This window comes from Psittacula echo (genome assembly GCF_963264785.1).
Source record: "Psittacula echo genome assembly, chromosome: 14".
Classification (NCBI taxonomy): domain Eukaryota; kingdom Metazoa; phylum Chordata; class Aves; order Psittaciformes; family Psittacidae; genus Psittacula; species Psittacula echo.
In genome coordinates, this window is record NC_137750.1 from 9,645,955 (window position 1) to 9,663,136 (window position 17,182).

The window sequence follows — 17,182 nt, forward strand, 5'->3', positions numbered from 1 at the left end:
CCACTCATACCTGATCTTCCTTTACTAAAGGATCAGCACGTTACAGCTATTCAAGCTACTCCACATGTTACTGCTTTGCTAACCTGCACTTCAACACTGTATGTTACCAAAGAGCCAATGTGAAGATTTTCAGCTGCCCATCAGAAGCAGCTCAGTGTGGAGAGCCTCTAGAGGACAAAGAATCCCACCAAAATAAGTCAGACCACCATACCATCAGGTGTTCCTGCTGTGGGCTCTGAGGGACTGCTTGAGGTGTTGAGGATCTCCTTATTGCTCAAGCCCTCCTTTGTGGCAGAGTCTGGTATATTAATAGCAGGTGAAACTGGTCGTCTTGGGTGAGATGTACTGCCCTCTGATGTACATGCAACAGGAGGAGTCCAACGAGGAACAAAAGTTATTCCTTCTTCCTCCAGCTGCTTCAGGTAGTATTCTATTATTTCTTTTCCCTTCAAAAAGGAAAATATATTTCAGCTACTGAAACCACCCATTTAGACACAGAACAGATTAGGCTGAAAATCCATGAAGTGGCCAGGCCTCTTCAAGATTATTTCACTTGAAAATACAGACCTATACACACATGCTGCCCTAGGCTAAATAAACAGCCCAGCTTTCTGAGCAGAGCAGCCTGTTACTTAGCAGTGGCTACGCTGTCTTTTGGTAACTGGGAGCTGGGCACCTGCTTCGTGACTGCAAGCTCACCTTTTTAATATTGCTGGTGTATTGCTTCATGGCGATCTTTTCCACTGTGCTTTCAAAACCAAAGAAAGATTTTATATCCAGACTTGCTGACTGCTCAAAACAGGTCCAGTCTTCATTGTCAGGATGAACCTATTAGGTAAAAGGAAGTCATACAGCTTTAATTACTCATTTAGTATTTTTCCTCCCTCCCAATATTTGAAATGACCGTTTCTTGTTCTACCCATGGCTAGCACAGCACAATTTCTTCTTAACAAGAAAGGGGAGGGTAGAGAAATACCAGTGCATCAGCCAAGAGCCAAAGGACTAGCACATTTATACAACTAACACTATGTAATTTCTACACACAGGCTGTGACTATAGCATATATGTGGAGCAGGGAGCTTTCTGCTGCTGCAGGTTGGACTGATGACCAAGGCCAGATAGCTTGAGGACTGCAGCCAGTAGTGTCAGCATTTCCAAGCACTGTAGCAACAGACACACTGCACTAGATTGTTCCCTTGACATGCAAAGTACCTTCATATTTTGTAGATTGAAAATTATCTTACTTAGTTTTCCAATGATAATGCTACTGAAAGAATGCTACTTCTCAGTTGATTGACAGCTGAATAAGCTATCATCAAGCACTCTGAACCTTCTTCTTAGCTTGTATCTTACTTCACTGAGAGATGATCCTGAAACAGAGATGCTACTACCTCCAGTTGGGCTCAATCTTAAAGGTCTTTTCCAATGTGGATGATTCTATGATTGATGATGATACACTGAAGAAAAACTGTTTTCTAAACCCTCTAAGAAAAAGACTTGTCTAAGGAATTTCCAGGCTGGGCTCTGAATTTGTAGTTACACAAACATCATGGAAGGCTGGACTTCTGAGCATGCAACTGTCCTGATGCCTTAAAGCTCCCCTAACCTTCAAAACATGCTAGAATTGACTGGGAATGGGATCAACACTTCATAACAGGACAATTACAGAAAAGAAAACATTTCCCTTCATTTGCTTCTTCTGCATTAGAGAATGTGGGGTATACGAACAGCTTGTACTGCCTAAATAAGCACAAATCATAGTAATAATATTTAAGAAGCTTCCTGTCCTTTCACAAATTCAATTATAAAATGACTTTAATAACAATCCATTTTCCAAACCAATTTGTTCTTGAATTAAAATTCTGGTTTTGTATTTACCTAATTTACTGATCAAACAGTGCAAGGGCAAGGAGATGTGTAGTGATTTGTATGTATTTGCCACATGCACTTTTCTATGCAGCATTTCACCTGCTTAAACAGAGCTTTCACAGAAAAATTGCAGGTGGAAAAGTAGTTTTAAATGTGCCTTGGAAATAACTGCAGAAATAATAATTAAAAAATTATCAGGTGATAGTGTCAAGTGGGTTTGACAAACTGGCCTTCTAACCATGGTTCTCTCCACAGCAGAAAATGTTATCATCTGCACACAGAAAGAATGCTACAAACTAAATAAATCAGTTACATTTGCTAGCTTTGATTTGACTTTTAACATTGACCTGAAGTTTTACCTCTATGTGTGTGCTGTATGAGCCTATGAGTAGTGGCTACGCCATTCCAAAAAGAACAGGACCAGAGCACAGCAGGAAGCATGCCACCAGACTCCTCCATCAGAAAACCTTTGTACTGATGACCAAGAATGATGGAAGAAATGAGGTTAAACCAAAGCTGACTCAATGAACATTTGAGCTGAGCAGATGGCAAGTAAGTGACACTGAACTTTCCTTTAACAGTTCTGTCAGGGTATCACCAGCCCCACACTGCTATTACAAACCTCAGATTTGCCTGAACAGAGCTGTCAAACACAGCAAGTTATGTTGTATTCTGCTCTCTGAGAAGATGCTCAAGCAAGAGGGTGCCAAACTTGCTTCAGTGCTTCAAGCGAGTGTGTTACATTTAACACTAGCAACAATTCTCACTTCTGCTGGTGTGTCTGTTATTTTTTCTTGCAAGGCAAAAAACCACGAACAACCAAATTTGTATTGTCCTGAAATCTAAACACTGCCCCAGCTCCACCTGTAGCACCACCAAGAGCCTGTTACTTACTGTGTAAGAGCAGTGCTCATTAATGATGACTCTATTAGAGAAGGTTTCATTATACGCTTCTATATGTAAAGTCCTATCTCGTCTGTTCAAAGAATTCTTCTGGATGAAGTAGACATAATCCACTCCTGCAATCTGAGGAAGATGACATAGATTCCATTAAGATACAAAACCCATGTGAAAGGATATCCAAAAGCATAAAACAAGCACTTCAGACTTAATCACCTTTTTCAATAGCCGTGGTGCATCTATATCCAGCTTACAGCGCCGTTCAATCACATGGATAGCTTCATCCTCACTCTTGTATTCATTTACAGTGTCACTGGCTACAAACATTGGGATCAGAGGACATGTAGGAAACCTTCTTTCATATGCCTAGACAGATGGAAAAAGAAGAAAAACTATCAACACAATTCCTGAAGGCATACAGGGGAGTCCTTCACTAACATCACCAGCACTTGTAGGCACAATGCCCTTCATACCTTTAGTAGAAGGGATTGAGCCATCTTAGAGTCCCCATGATAAAGTCACAGTGGCATTCCAAACAGTCCATTTATTAATATGCTCCTCATACAGCCTTTTCCAGGTAAAGCAATTTTTAAAACACCCAAAATGCCCCATTTCTCCCCTCCAAGAAGAAAATCGTTCATTACACACAATGACAATCCCCAGATAAAACCTTCTAGTTCTAAAATACCACACAACAAAACAATTGTGTTGGATTAAAACCCAAGCTAATTATCAGTGTTTCACCAAGCTGTCTGAAGGGTTTTCCATACAGCTCCCAAAGGTCTAGTAAGAACATTTCCAAACCCATTCCTTAAGCTAACAGAGCTCTCAAGCTCCCTGTGCACAGAGTATTCATAATGATTTCACTACACACTTTACTAAGCTTGCAATTCTGTCCTACAACAGTCTTTCCAATACAATGAGGCCATTTCATACTTAAAATTTAAACTCTTTGCAATAATGCCAAGCTAGCAATAGCTTTGATTCTGGTTAAAGAATACAATCATGTAACTAAGTTAATCTGTTAAATACATGAGAAAATGGTATTAAATCAGACACACTCAGAAAGGATAGTTAAGAATCTGGGATAAGTAAAACAGGCAAGAGGAAAATGGAAATTATCCCCACTACTAAACTCATTGAATTCTAGTTTTAGAACCATTATGCCTAAAGAACACAACGTAACTGCTATTTTTCCCCTTTTTTTTTGTAGTCACTAATGTACTTCCACTTCTCTTTGGCTTTTTTTCCTCATGGGGTAGCAGTAAAGGAACTAATTCTTTAACCTCCTTCCCACATGCTGAAGTTTTTCATTTTTGCTATTATCAGAACCTAGCTGGCTTTGGAGAAAAGGCAGGATTTGCAACATGTGCCAGTGTAGAAGAAAACATCAATAACATAAATCTGCAAGCAGAACATGAAACAATCCTTTAAAAGAACTAAAACATCCACGCTGGCCTTTCAGATGATTTTAACTGCTCTGAATACAGCTGGGTTGCAGCACAGGAACAGCACCAACAGGGAGAGGGTGTGGAAGAAAACAAGCAGCTGCAGAAAGTATGCACTGGTGGCACTAGAAGAGAAAAGGTCTCTTGATTCTGCCTTTAGATGACTTAAAATACTTTGTTACCAGTGTAAAACAGAGTTGGAACTCAGTGTTACTATGGGGACATTGGTGCAAAGCACTCCAACAGGGCCAGCCTTTTTCCCCCCTCATACATACCTGTAAAGCATTTCTGCAGCATGATTGTCCTGAGTTCATAAAGCTCCTCTGTAACCATATGAGAAGCACAACCCATGAGTGACTGAGCACACATGCTCCTTTTGTCAGGCTCTGCATCTGTGCACAGCTGGTTTTGGTTAAATTACAAATAGAAATAATTCCTAAGGTCAAAGATGTGTGTGCACAACAGAAGTGACAGAGCATTAGTGTCAGAACACAACAGCAAGCACTGGGGAAAAGCCTTCCACAGCTCCAAGAGGGAGGGAGGATGGGTCCTATTAATAGGGTATAAGAAGTTTCTTATTCCTTCTATGAGGTTCTTGTTCTGGACAGAAGGCTGGACATTTTACAGTTAAGAATAGCTCAGCCTGAGTAAGTGCCACCATTCTTCCTAAACTTAATCCTTTTTTCAACTATATTGACTGCAGTTAAATATTGTACTAAGTCAGAATGAAAAGATTTCCCGAAGCAGAACTGAGAGATACTTCTGGTTTAAGACTGCTTCATTGAATATTTCGATTCGAGGACTTTATGTTACCTCAATTATTTTATAGACAAGACAGAAAGTGAAGTAGATAACATTTTTCTCACTATTTTCAAAGTCTCTTTACTTTTGGATCACGATAAATCTTCCCCATCTGAGTAGTCTCCTCAATGCCAAGCCTTTGCAAATCTCCTTCATTGCACATATTGATGCATTTCTCATCTTAGCTCTCAAAATGCTTCCCATTTGCCCTGTGAACACTTGCAAAATACATTACCTGCTTCTTTTTTTTACATTTACTGAACTGTGAGAAAAAGAAATGCCTAAGAAGAATGTGTTGTTCTGAATGGGAAGCCTGAATGCAATGTGGTTAAATTTGGAAGAGAACAAAATAATTATCTGCCAAAAGTTGGCAAGCTCCACACTTACGGCAACAAAACACTTGACAGTTTCAAAGAGATTAAGAGTGACACAGGATTCTTTCTCCCTAAAGAACATGCACTGAGAGGACTGAAAACTGTTCACAGTCAATTTTACTGCACTCTCAAATTAGGCTGGGTTTATTTTGTTCATGTACCATTGCCAAAATGTTTTTGTAACGCATCATTTCACAGCACAGCCTTGTTTGAAGAAAAAGTGATCATAGTAAACTGTAGCCACATAAAAATATTCGGTCTGATTTAAGCATAGCTGTCTCTTCCACATGTGGCAAATGGTTCTCGCACACTGCAGAGAAGGCAGCAGGAGACTATAGGACATTGAAAGGTCTCACCTCACTACAGATCAGCACAGCCCAGGCAGAAAACCTGTCATTTGTGGTATGACACGGTAAGACACATGCGTCAAAGCAGCACGTGCATCGCCAGGACTGGAGCTACTAAAGAGCACAAGAAGATTAAAGAAAGATCAAATGCTGCTTTGTCTTTGCTAATAACAGAACTGAATGGATTTTGCTGCATTATTGAGGTGTTTTGGACCAGAAATTTTGTTTCAAGTCCAGCTTTGCAGAGAGGAAGTAACTGAGCTGCATTATCCAATATTCCTTTAGCAGTCTGATACAGCAGAGCACATTATAAAACGCTACACATTTTCCTCTATGTATCATACAGGTCTCTACAAATAAAAATCATTAGATATTACACAGCATTGTCTCAGGATTTTAATTTTACTGTATAGATACAAAAGACAGTTCTCAAGAGTAAAGCAGCTGCAATAATCCTGATAGACTCAAATCAAGAGTGAAGCACTGCTGCTGTAGCACTAAATGCATCCAAGGATGATGCTGCAAGGATGTTACTTAATTTTGCCATTTTCTTCCAGTAAAATCTCCATACAGTGTGAGGAGATTGATATGTAACACGTAAAAATACAGGCATGCTCATCCTCAAAACCTCTCCAACTGGTGCAAGGCTTGACATGAAAACCAAATGATCCTGTGGTGGTACAGACCTTTCAAAATAGGGATTTTAAGCCTGCAATTCTGTTGTTCCCTAACAATGTACTTGCACAATTTCCCACCAGCCTCTGGGACATTTGTGTACTCCGGTACATGAGAAGCTGGCATTGTGCATCACTAAAAACACAGTTTGGTGAAGCAGCTTGAACTTCAAATTTAATGGGCTCATTATATAAACCCTTCACTTTCTTCATGTGTGCTAACAGTGAGAACACTGACAAGCATAAGTTCAACCAAGATAGCCTTGTATTAAAGCTTCTTTCCCAACTGCTTCCCTTAGCAACTCATGTTCAGCATTGAGTCAAAATAACAGGATTTATTTGACTTTTATCTTTGCTAGTATTGCAGCTGTGTTTAAAGACATGAAAGCAACTAAAAAGTAAGGCTATTTTAAACCCACTGCTGTAATTTCTCATACCCAAGGGAATTATACTTGCCCTTACATTTTGGGATTCTAATGTCAGCAATAACAGGATCCTTCCAAAATACCACCTTTAGAAGAGCATTTAGGTATGACCCCAACCCAATTTTCAGGAGGACCAAAGAGACTGTTCTGGCTTTTTTGCTTCTCAACCTATGCCTAGGGCTAATAAAATACCTTAATAACAGGCATGTGCTCAGCCCTCGGTGGGGAAAGTCAGTCATTTATGCAAATAAGTTACTCAGCTTCTCTGGCTGGATTAATATATTCCCAGTCTCCTGCCTTAAAGAGTAGGGATTGTTCAGTATTTCCATTAGATGACTCAAACCTAACTTCTATACTTAAAAGAAGAAAAAAGATGTGACAGAACTTGCAGGCAATCTTACACTGTGCTGTTATGCTTCCAAGCAGAACTTCTAACCTGGTGAAATAAGTAGGAATTTCAATCACCATCTGGAAAACAAAGTACATTTAGTGCTTTCTTAATAGCCTAATGGCATGAAACAAGAAGTTAAGACATTCTTTTTGATGTTCAAAATTGCTGGGACAGCAATCTTCTAAGAGCAGCATAACATTCTCCACAGGCACCTCAAAAGAGCACATGAAGAGATTCATCCTGGCAATCAAATCTAGTCTGCTGCACCCTGTTTGTGCCATATAAAGCCTTTAATGACTGCCTGCAATACCTGACCATGTCCAAGTACTAATCTGCAAGTGCATACCAACATTCACCATCCTTTCCTATCCACTTTGAGAGTGTGGAAATTCTGAAGTATCCCTAAACACACAAGAAACAAGGAGGGTCACTAGAGCAGGATGCTACCCTGGCTTGACAGGCTGCATTCCAGTGTCTTGATCATTCCTACTTATCACCATATCCCTTTCCTCCCCCTGCATTAGAGCACTGCGAATCAATAGGAAAAACTCATGGGAGGCCAAGCCAGAGGTTTCAAATTCTTGGCAGCTGCATTTGGAAAGGAGCAATTTTGGATTATATCTCACAAAGCAGCAAGTACCTCCTCATCCCCCATATACTGCCATTCACAGCTCTTTCCCATTTCATATCTACATATGTTTAAAAATCATTATATTTCCACAAAGGAGTGTGTACCTCAGTGTCAGTGTATCTCATGGGTGTTGGTATCAGCCAACAGTTGGTATCAGGTGTGTGTGGAAGAAAGCAGATGATTAAAGCAGATATACCTCAAAAAGCCCTAGAAACAAGATTTTTTGCAAGGTAGCATTCCCAGATACCAGGAAGGGGGAATTTGAACTGGACTGCACTCTAGGAAAGAAAAAAACATCTCTAATAAACAGGTAGAGAGGTTTTTGGAAAGGATCATCTCTGTGAAGCCAGCTCTGGAAGGACAAACTGTCCTCCAAAATGACACCCTCACTGCTACAAGCCAGACCCCTGCTGCCATGCCACCAGCATTGTTAAACTTTGCACTTTGGCAGTTAACCTCTCTGGTCAGTATGTCTCTGCACAGCAGCCCTCCTTCAGAGTGATCTTAACTGGGTTTTTCTTCTATGTTTTCACTTCATTAAATGTTTTCATTTACAAAGACAGAAGTTATTTTCTTATTGCTGGGAAACAAAGGCTGTTTGGCAGTGACTCAGAATTCTCTCTGGGGAGAGGACCAAGAAGGTTTTAGTCACACAAGACTACAAGTGAGGCTTACAGGAACTACAGACAAGCCACTCAAGCGTGACAGGCAGGTTCAGACCTATAAATGAAGGGCTGTGTATCACCTGAAACTCAGACATTTTCTATATGCACATTTCTGGTCCTTGACAAATATGAGGTCGTTTAACTAACCTTATTTTTGACTTGTCCGTAAATTTTGGCCCAGTCTATGCCATCAAGATATGACAAGACAGATTTTCAAAGAACTGAGATAACTCACTTCAACAACTGGTATTTGTAAAAGTGAATACTAGATGCAAGACTTTGCCCCACTACTCTGCTTAACAGTGTAGAGAACACTATGCCTTATTTTGAAAGGGGAAAAAAGAAAAGAGTTTAAGCCTTCCATTACAATTTCTACTTTAAAAGTCCATTTAAAAGGTTCAAATTAGAACTGGAACACAGTATGCTCCTCCAAAGCTCTTTCACCAAGATTCACTCATGGTTAAGCTGCTATCTAAGCGAGATCAACATACACAATGTTTGCATAACAACTTATCACTGAACAGATCCAGGCAATGAGAAGGTACATGAGGAAGTAACTTGTGGAAGCCCTTTGTCTGAATCCAAAATTATATTCCTTCACCTGAACAAGAGCTACTTTAAAGCTTTTAAGAATCAAGACAAATTAAGCAGGCAGCAAGCACCCAGGAAGGCTCTGGGTTTCATTTCATTTTTTAAGAAACTAAATCCCAGCACCACATATTTGAATACACTTCTATTTTAACGCATTAATTTTAGAACAGGAAAAACTCTTCCACTCTATGAAGAGCAGAATTTCACTCAAAAGAAAAATCCAGCCTTTACAAAGTGAGCTGTACTCGGGAAGGGTGTGAATAGCAGAGACCTGGCAGAACATGGGATGCAACAGCCATGCAGATGGCTCTGCAGGGACACCTGCATCCTGTAGTGGAACATATTCCAATGAATCTCCTACAATGAGAACTGTCATTCACCTGGCAAACATGAGTAGCCCCTTACCCTAAACTACAGGCAAAGCACTGCACAATTAGTCTCCTTTCTCCCCATCACACTTTACTACATTGCCAACTGCACTTTGATATTATTTTACTATGTCCCTCTTTTATCCTCCCTCTAGTAGAGCCCAAAAGCATTTTACCCTGTCATGGCACAGGTCACTCAGGAATGGGATATACTTTCTTCACCCTCTGTTCCTGGATACAAGATGAAGTTTGGCCTCATGGGTATTAACAATGACTATTAAGTATATCCAAGATAAAATAAATAAGCCTTCTATAATTTACATGCAAAAATCAATAGGACAGGTCAGTATCAGCAAGACATTCTGCTGCATTTTAGAGGCTAAGAACTTCTTGTTGACTACACAAGTGTAAAGTGCTACTGACCCAGGCCTCCCTGATGAAACAATCATCAGAGTATGAACAGTGGAAGCACTGGGAAGAAGCAGTGCCTGCACTGCTCACACACAGCCCACCAAAGCAAAGCATTCCCAAGTAATTGCCTCAAATGGCGCAACTGCTTCTACTTTGCAGGAATACATCCCAGCTTTAAAGTTTCATACGGCTGGATTTAGTCTCCAATTTTCATAAAGGGGGCTGTTAAAGTTTAATATAATTATGCATAAAATCCTTGAACTACAATGGCTGCTTTGGTTTTGAAGCTCTCCTCTTTTGGTGGGTTTTTTTTCAGTATAGACCACACAAATACACATTATTATAGTAATTACTAGACAAGTACTAACAAGAATCTGCTCTGCACAAATTCTGATCATGAATTCTAATTGAAGGCTAACGTATTTCTCAAACAGTGAGAAAAGCAAGCTTGAAAAACAATCTCAGATGTTCACCAGTGTGGTGAGCAGAGCTTTTATGTAGAGTATCTGAGTGAGTGGCTCAAGTACTTACTGCAGCCTGATATTCAGATTCTTATAATGCTATATTTATGATATTGCACTGAAGCTGCGCTCAAATTTACAGCCCAGGTCTATGTATCATAATCAAGAGCACAACAGATTCAACAGAGACTAATGTGAAACAGTCATGACCATATGAACATCACTGGATCTTGCACAGGTCTCAAAGTGCTTCAAACACCCATGGGTGGTAACCAGCCTATGCTCTACAGAGCCCTGAAGGTCACTACAGAAGCCACATCATTAACATCACTAGGGCTTCATTTCATCTTGTTAGGGTATAAAGTGCTATGATGACTTGCTGTTCACAGTAGCCTTGTCTCTAGCAAATCATCTGAAGCTTCTTAAGCCAGTAAATGAAGCTTTCCCAGCTCGCCTCTCCTTTTGTGGAATGGAAATGAAAATTCCTGAGAAATTCTCTAGGAAACCAGGACTTAAGGGAAATGAAACCAAAAAGCAGAGGTGGACAAGAAAACACTTTTTCCCTGGCATTCACCAAAGCCATTAAATTCTTGCACTGACAGCTCCTCTGTCACTCAAGAGCTCTGAATGGAAGAAAAGGTTTTATTAGGTATAGAGAAGAGCATAGTCCCCACTCCTCCTTGTCTTCTTTTGATACTCATATTTGTTTGAAGGGGTCCTCTTGATCTAATCAGGTTTCATTGAAAAGGATTTCAGACCCTACACTGCTATGACTGACCCACATGTACCTTGCAAACATAGAGACAGAAAGGAGAATGAGAGATTTATCCCAACACATTTAAATTCACCCCTTAGCTTAACTACATAAAGCCCTAGACTTCAGTACTTTGTATGAAGAAGAGAACAACACTGTTCCATCCAGTTTTACATTTAGATGTATTAGAAGCCTGTAGTACTTTGAAGTATGTATCCAGTTATGTTTCTTGCACATTTCAAATATAACTAACTTACTCCTATGTGGTATGAACAGAGCTAATAAAAACCTGTTAAAGTAATCTTGTGGATGTCACCATGTAATAAACACAGAATACTTGTTCTACCAAATAGGTCAACAGGCCTACCACATGCCAAGCAGACACAGCAATTTGCTGCTCAAATCCTAGAAACACAGTGAAAAAGCTTCTGATCTTCACCACCACTCAGCAAATTGCTGAAACACAAGAGTGTCTGAAAGCCACAAGGATGCTGCCCACAACCATTACAAAACAACCCAGTACAAAGACTAAGCTTAATTCAATAGCTACTTCATAACCTTGTATGAACAGCTTTGATTCAATAAAGTAAAAATCTCTGTGGAATCAGAAAATGGCACAGAAGCTATTCATAGAATTCCAGAGTGGTCTGGGTTGGAAGGGACCTTAAAGATCATCCAGTTTCAGCCCCTGTCACAGGCAGGGACACCTTCCACTAGAGCAGCTTGCTCCAAGCCCCTGTGCCCAACCTGGCCTTGAACACTGCCAGGGATGGGACAGCCACAGCTTCTCTGGGCGCCCTCAGCACCCCCGCTGGGAAGAACTTGTGCCCAAGAGCTCATCTCAATCTCCCCTCTGGCAGGTTAAAGCCATTCCCCTTGGCCTGTCCTTACAGGCCCTTGTCCAAAGCTCCTCTCCAGGTTCTTCTGGGCCCCTTTAGACACTGGAAGCTGCTGTAAGGTCTCCCCAGAGCCTTCTCTTCTCCAGGCTGAAGAAGTCCAGCTCTCTCTGCCTCCTTTCACAGGAGAGGTGCTCCAGCACTTGGAGCATCTTCAAGGTCCCCCCTGGCCTCGCTATTCTTGTGCTTTAGCTCAAATGAGTTACTCTAGCTGAGATCAGAATAAATTGGAGACAATTTTTGGTTTGCTTCTGGATCACTACAAAAGGCACTAGTCATCCAAAACACATACTGGATGTACACAGGGGAATCAAACCAAGCTCTCAGAACAGATAACCGGGGGCTTTTGACAAGGAACAAAGTTCTCCTGTGCATAACAGGAAGTATCAACACCTACAGAGCTCTGCAGACACAGTCCAGGCTATTTCAGATGTTTCTAATCTCTTTGAAGTCTCGTGCAGCAGAAAAGAAACAGCTTCATGTGAAATTTCTGGCATAATAACAGTTTATACACACTACCAATCACAAAAATCATGAAATAGCACTGAACTGGTATTATAAATGAGACTGCATGCTCGACAGTTAGCAGTTAAGAGTGCTGCTTATACAACACATCACACACCACCCTGGACTTCTGACAACAGGACCTTTCATGTGTTAACACTGCTACAAAGCACTTCCAAGTGAATGTAGCAGCACTAACACACAAATACTGGCATTTCTGCTCATCTCTCTAGTTCAGGCAGCATTTCCATGGTTACAGCGCTGATCACTATCGTCTTTAAGGACATTCCAAATTTAGACCAAATGCAGAGCTTGGCATTTTGAACAGCCCTAACAGCCACCATGCAAGGCTAGTTCATGTAAGCTAGCTGTGAGTTCCTGTCAGATGCAAAACACTCACAAACACAGAATCACAGAACCGTTTAGGTTGGAAAAGACCTTGAAGACCACCAAGTCCAGCCATTAACGCAGCAAGTCCACCACTGAAAACTCAGCAAGCACCCTGTTTGTTGTATCATCCAGGTCGTTTGGAAAAGCTACCACTGAAACTGGACAGGTCTTCAAGCAATTTCATCACAGGACCTACACCATGTTCTAAAACTTTGGTACCCATCTTCAAAATGGGTTTGTCTTGCTTGTTCTTCAATTTCTTTCCTTTGAGGCCACCACACGGGGATAACATCAAAAGTCCTACTGAAATCCAAATATGCTTACTGCACCTTACATCACCTCCAAACACATGCCTCTTGGGATATTATCTTGGCTGCCAATCACAGGATACTGTTCGCAACAAGTATGCCTCTAGGAAGCTGCTGCAGAGAATGTTTTGGAGAAATTCATGCTAAGTATGCATTGATTGGATAGGAATATGCACATTAACATCACTTCCATTAACAGTTTCATTTAGAACAATCTTCTGCTACTGAAAGTTACAGAAGACATCAAACCCAAATTAAGATAGTAGCAGTATCAGGGAAAAAAAAAACAATCCTTTTTTTGGTAGTAATTTAAGGGTTTACACGTATTTCAGAGTTTACATTCTCTTTGGAGTAGATGTGAACCAAGCAAGTGTTCATCCTTCTACCAGCATACAAACCAGAAACCAAAAGGATTTCAAAGGCAGCTTATTGAATAGATGCTCCATTTACATAGCATCTACAATTAAATAGCAGTCAAACTCAAAGCTTATCCAAAGAAATACTTGATAATATATATTAATAAAGCATTCTTGACAAAGTTGAGTTATACTAAAAATATAAGCTTAGCATATTTACCTAAGCCTGCCCAAAACCCAAAGCAAGGTAGCAGATAGAAGAAAAGGCAAAAAGCAGAAGCAAGGAGTTACTGCGGAACAGGAAGGCCTGATGCAAACTTCCTCTGTATTGTAGCATAAATGTGTCAGCTACAGATTTGGCATCCAGTGTTTTCAAGCTTGAATAATATTTTAATATTTCATTAAAATTATTTTGACCTTATAAATAAAGCAGGAGATAAAAGACGCCACAAAGCAATCATCCAGAGAAGTGGAATTTTACTGGTAATTCACTGTGGAGTTATGCAACTGTGGTAACCACCTCAGCAAACCAAGCAAAGAGCCTCTGCTTTCCTCAGCCAGAAGAGAAACCTCTATTCTCCTGAGGATGTGACCAGTCAAGCCACCCACACAGGCTCTGTCTATACAGATCTTTACTTCATCCCCCTCAGTGTACCATTCCTGCATGGATACTATTCAAAATCTGGGTATTTTTATTTCAGAGAAGTGGTCACAGAGCAGCTTTTCCAGCAAAATTAGAGTGCCTTGATTGTTGCATAGAGAAGCATGAAACTGGAAGAGGACTGCCTTTTAACCACCTAAGAACCATTCTGCTGCATGCAGAGACACAATCTTCCAGATAAAAAGTAAACTCTTCAATGATTTCATGCAAATTTACTAAAACTTTTGGTGGCAAAAGGTATACTAATTCAGCAGGAAGCACATTTTGGGGAAACAGAATCTAACCGGCAGACAAAGGCTCATATACCATCTTTCATCTGTAAAAAATGATCTTTAATAACCACAGGCATGCCTCAACGGTACTTTAACTGGAAGAGTGCTTTCTTGCAAACAGATACAAGTAATTTGTGGTTTGCTTAAATAAATCTGCATAGCTGGGACTATGTAATACTTGATTCGTGGCTGGGAACCTGAATGTCCATCTTCAGAGAACAAACGTGTGGCCAGGGTGGGATCTGAGAAGAAACTGGACAGCCAGTGGAAAAGTTAAGAGTTCCACTTGCCTGCCTTCCAGACACTCACGAGTGATCATTAACTCTTTGCCTTCTTTCAAGAAATCCAGAGAGCCCCAAAGAGCCCAAGGCACAGTGCCACTCCACTACAGAGTGAAGTAACTTCAACTGCAGTCTCTGCACAACCTTGAGACATTAGTATCTAAAATGAGAAGCTAGAACAGGGAAGTTGGGCAAGTACCACTGCTTCCTCAAGAAAAATAAAGATTAAGAATAGAAACCCCAACCATCTCAATGTAAATCTTCCTTTCCTCTGGAGTAAGCAGGGAAGTCAGATCACTCAGGTTAGGCTGGCTTGTGACTGGGAGATCAAGATCAAACTGCTGGTTAGAAAAAAACCCAAACCAACTAACATTGTTCTAGGCTCATGGTCTAGGTTGAAGGTGGAACAAGGACAGACTTCACAGCCACAAGGCTGTAAGTTGTTTTTCAGTATACACAGACCTTAGCTGAACTAGTGGGGGCAACAGCAATATCAGATTGACTTGCTATTTCACTTTAACTTGTTTATATTAAATGCATGTGCAAAACTATACTGCAGAGAAAATGAGTGTTTGCTCTGCCTGCATTCCAAGCCAGACAGATGGAAATCAGTTCTGGCCCAGAAGCTACATAGCTCTGAGCACAACAGTTTCTTTGACAGAATGTGCCCTGGAATTAGAGTCAACTTCAGTAGTTTCTAGAATAGAGAACTTGGCTTCTGACCCCAAATGCACAGGACATGACTGCTTTGGCTCAAGGTTAAAGTACTATGGAGAAGAGGCTGACCTCCAAAAGAGCATCACAGTAAAGGCTGGCAGCAGGCCAGTGAAAGCTTAAATGCTTGGAGACCAACATGTGATTACTGGGGAATGTGAGCTATTCCCAAACACTTCCTATTTTTCTGTAACAATGGCAATACACAAACCTGTACACAAAACAGGAACAGAGCTTTCTTCAAGATTTTTAAGATACACAGATCAAAATGACTGTAAACCATTAAGCTTGTCTTAGCATGGCTTGTAAATAACCAGTATTTGTCTGAGCAGCTGAACAGTGACAACTGCGCTCTGCATTGCTAAACAGGCATCTCACAAATGCACAGGATACTGTCACACTGAAAGCAGAATTTGGTATTTAGCTTCCCCATTCCTTTCCAGCTAACAAAATTGTGTGTCTGGCTTCCTTGCAGCCAGTTTTACTTTAAAATTCAGCTGCAATCCTACTATGTCCACTGAGGATCTATTTTTGGAACAGTCAAAATATTCCTTACTGCTCCATTGTACCATGCTTAAGTCTCACTTTTATGAGTCCTACAACTAGTATTTTGTCACGTTTTTGGTTTTAGAATCACAGCCACTTACAAAAAGGTCTGCTAAAACACATTTAACATCTGGAAAATGTTAGGGTATTTTAAATACAATTATTATTGTGTAGACAAAACCTAACTTATGAGTGGGGGAGGAAAGGATGACTACAGCATTGCTACGGAATAGGCTCAGGATTCCTCATTAAACCATTGTCTGAAAGGTTAAAGACCTGTACAACCACAACCAACAAAGTCTCCTGATTTCCATACAGATCACCCCCCACAAACGTTCAGTGAAACAGGTTTGACTTCATTGCCTCAGACTGCACCCACCAGCTTCTCATCTGGCCCAGACGCAATTGGTCCCCTTAAGCACTGCAAGAGTGATTTCACTCTACCAAGAGTATAATCAGTAAAGGAAAGCTTTGCCAAAAGGGCCTAATTCAAGATAAGTAGCATGGCTCAACTGTAAAGGTCTGTTTGGCTTTTGGACCAGGAAAATACCACCTTCCAGGTAGAGAGCTGCTGTACTCTATTAAGCAAACCAATTAACATTTATTAGTACATCAATTAAATCTTGACCATTCACTAACGTCAATGGAATGTCATCAAAATGCAGCATGATAGGGCCCGGGGCCTGCAGACAATGTACCTCAAGCTAGAAAGTTAACATTAAATAAAAAACCAACCTAAATACCTGTCTGATGTATCAGGAGAACCTAAAAAAAGGTTAGAAATGGTAGAAGATGAACTTTACAGAACCATAGTGGTGCTTCACATGGAATCATAAATTATGAAACAGTAAGACTCATCACCATGAAAAAGAATAATTTAAAAACTGAGGGAGATATCTAACAGGGCAAGCAAGAACATGAGTAGGGGTTTTAGTGCCTCTTCCAACACCAGTAGCAGGCGGTGTGAAGCTGAGCAAGCAGGAGTCAGGCTCTAGATAAAACACATCTCTTGACAGTGTCATGAAGCACAAACTCCTGCTGCAGGGTGTCACGATAAAGTTCACTTGGCTCTAGAAAGCGGGCAGGCACAAGAACGCAAGCACACAGAGTGTTATTACGACAACGGGCACTGTCTGGAGCAGAA

At 40.6% G+C, this 17,182-nt stretch overlaps 1 protein-coding gene across 1 annotated transcript in view; it reads right to left on the bottom strand.

Annotated features, from left to right (window-relative positions):
* The window catches only part of SEC14L1 (SEC14 like lipid binding 1), a 45,253-nt gene that overhangs the window by 17,481 nt on the left and 10,590 nt on the right, over positions 1-17,182 (bottom strand). The window contains exons 3-6 of the mRNA XM_080629416.1: positions 2,986-3,135; positions 2,764-2,895; positions 700-828; positions 212-446 (exon numbers count right to left, since the gene is read on the bottom strand). Of these exons, the coding sequence (XP_080485542.1) occupies positions 212-446; positions 700-828; positions 2,764-2,895; positions 2,986-3,135 (646 nt within the window). The remainder of the gene's footprint in view (positions 1-211; positions 447-699; positions 829-2,763; positions 2,896-2,985; positions 3,136-17,182) is intronic.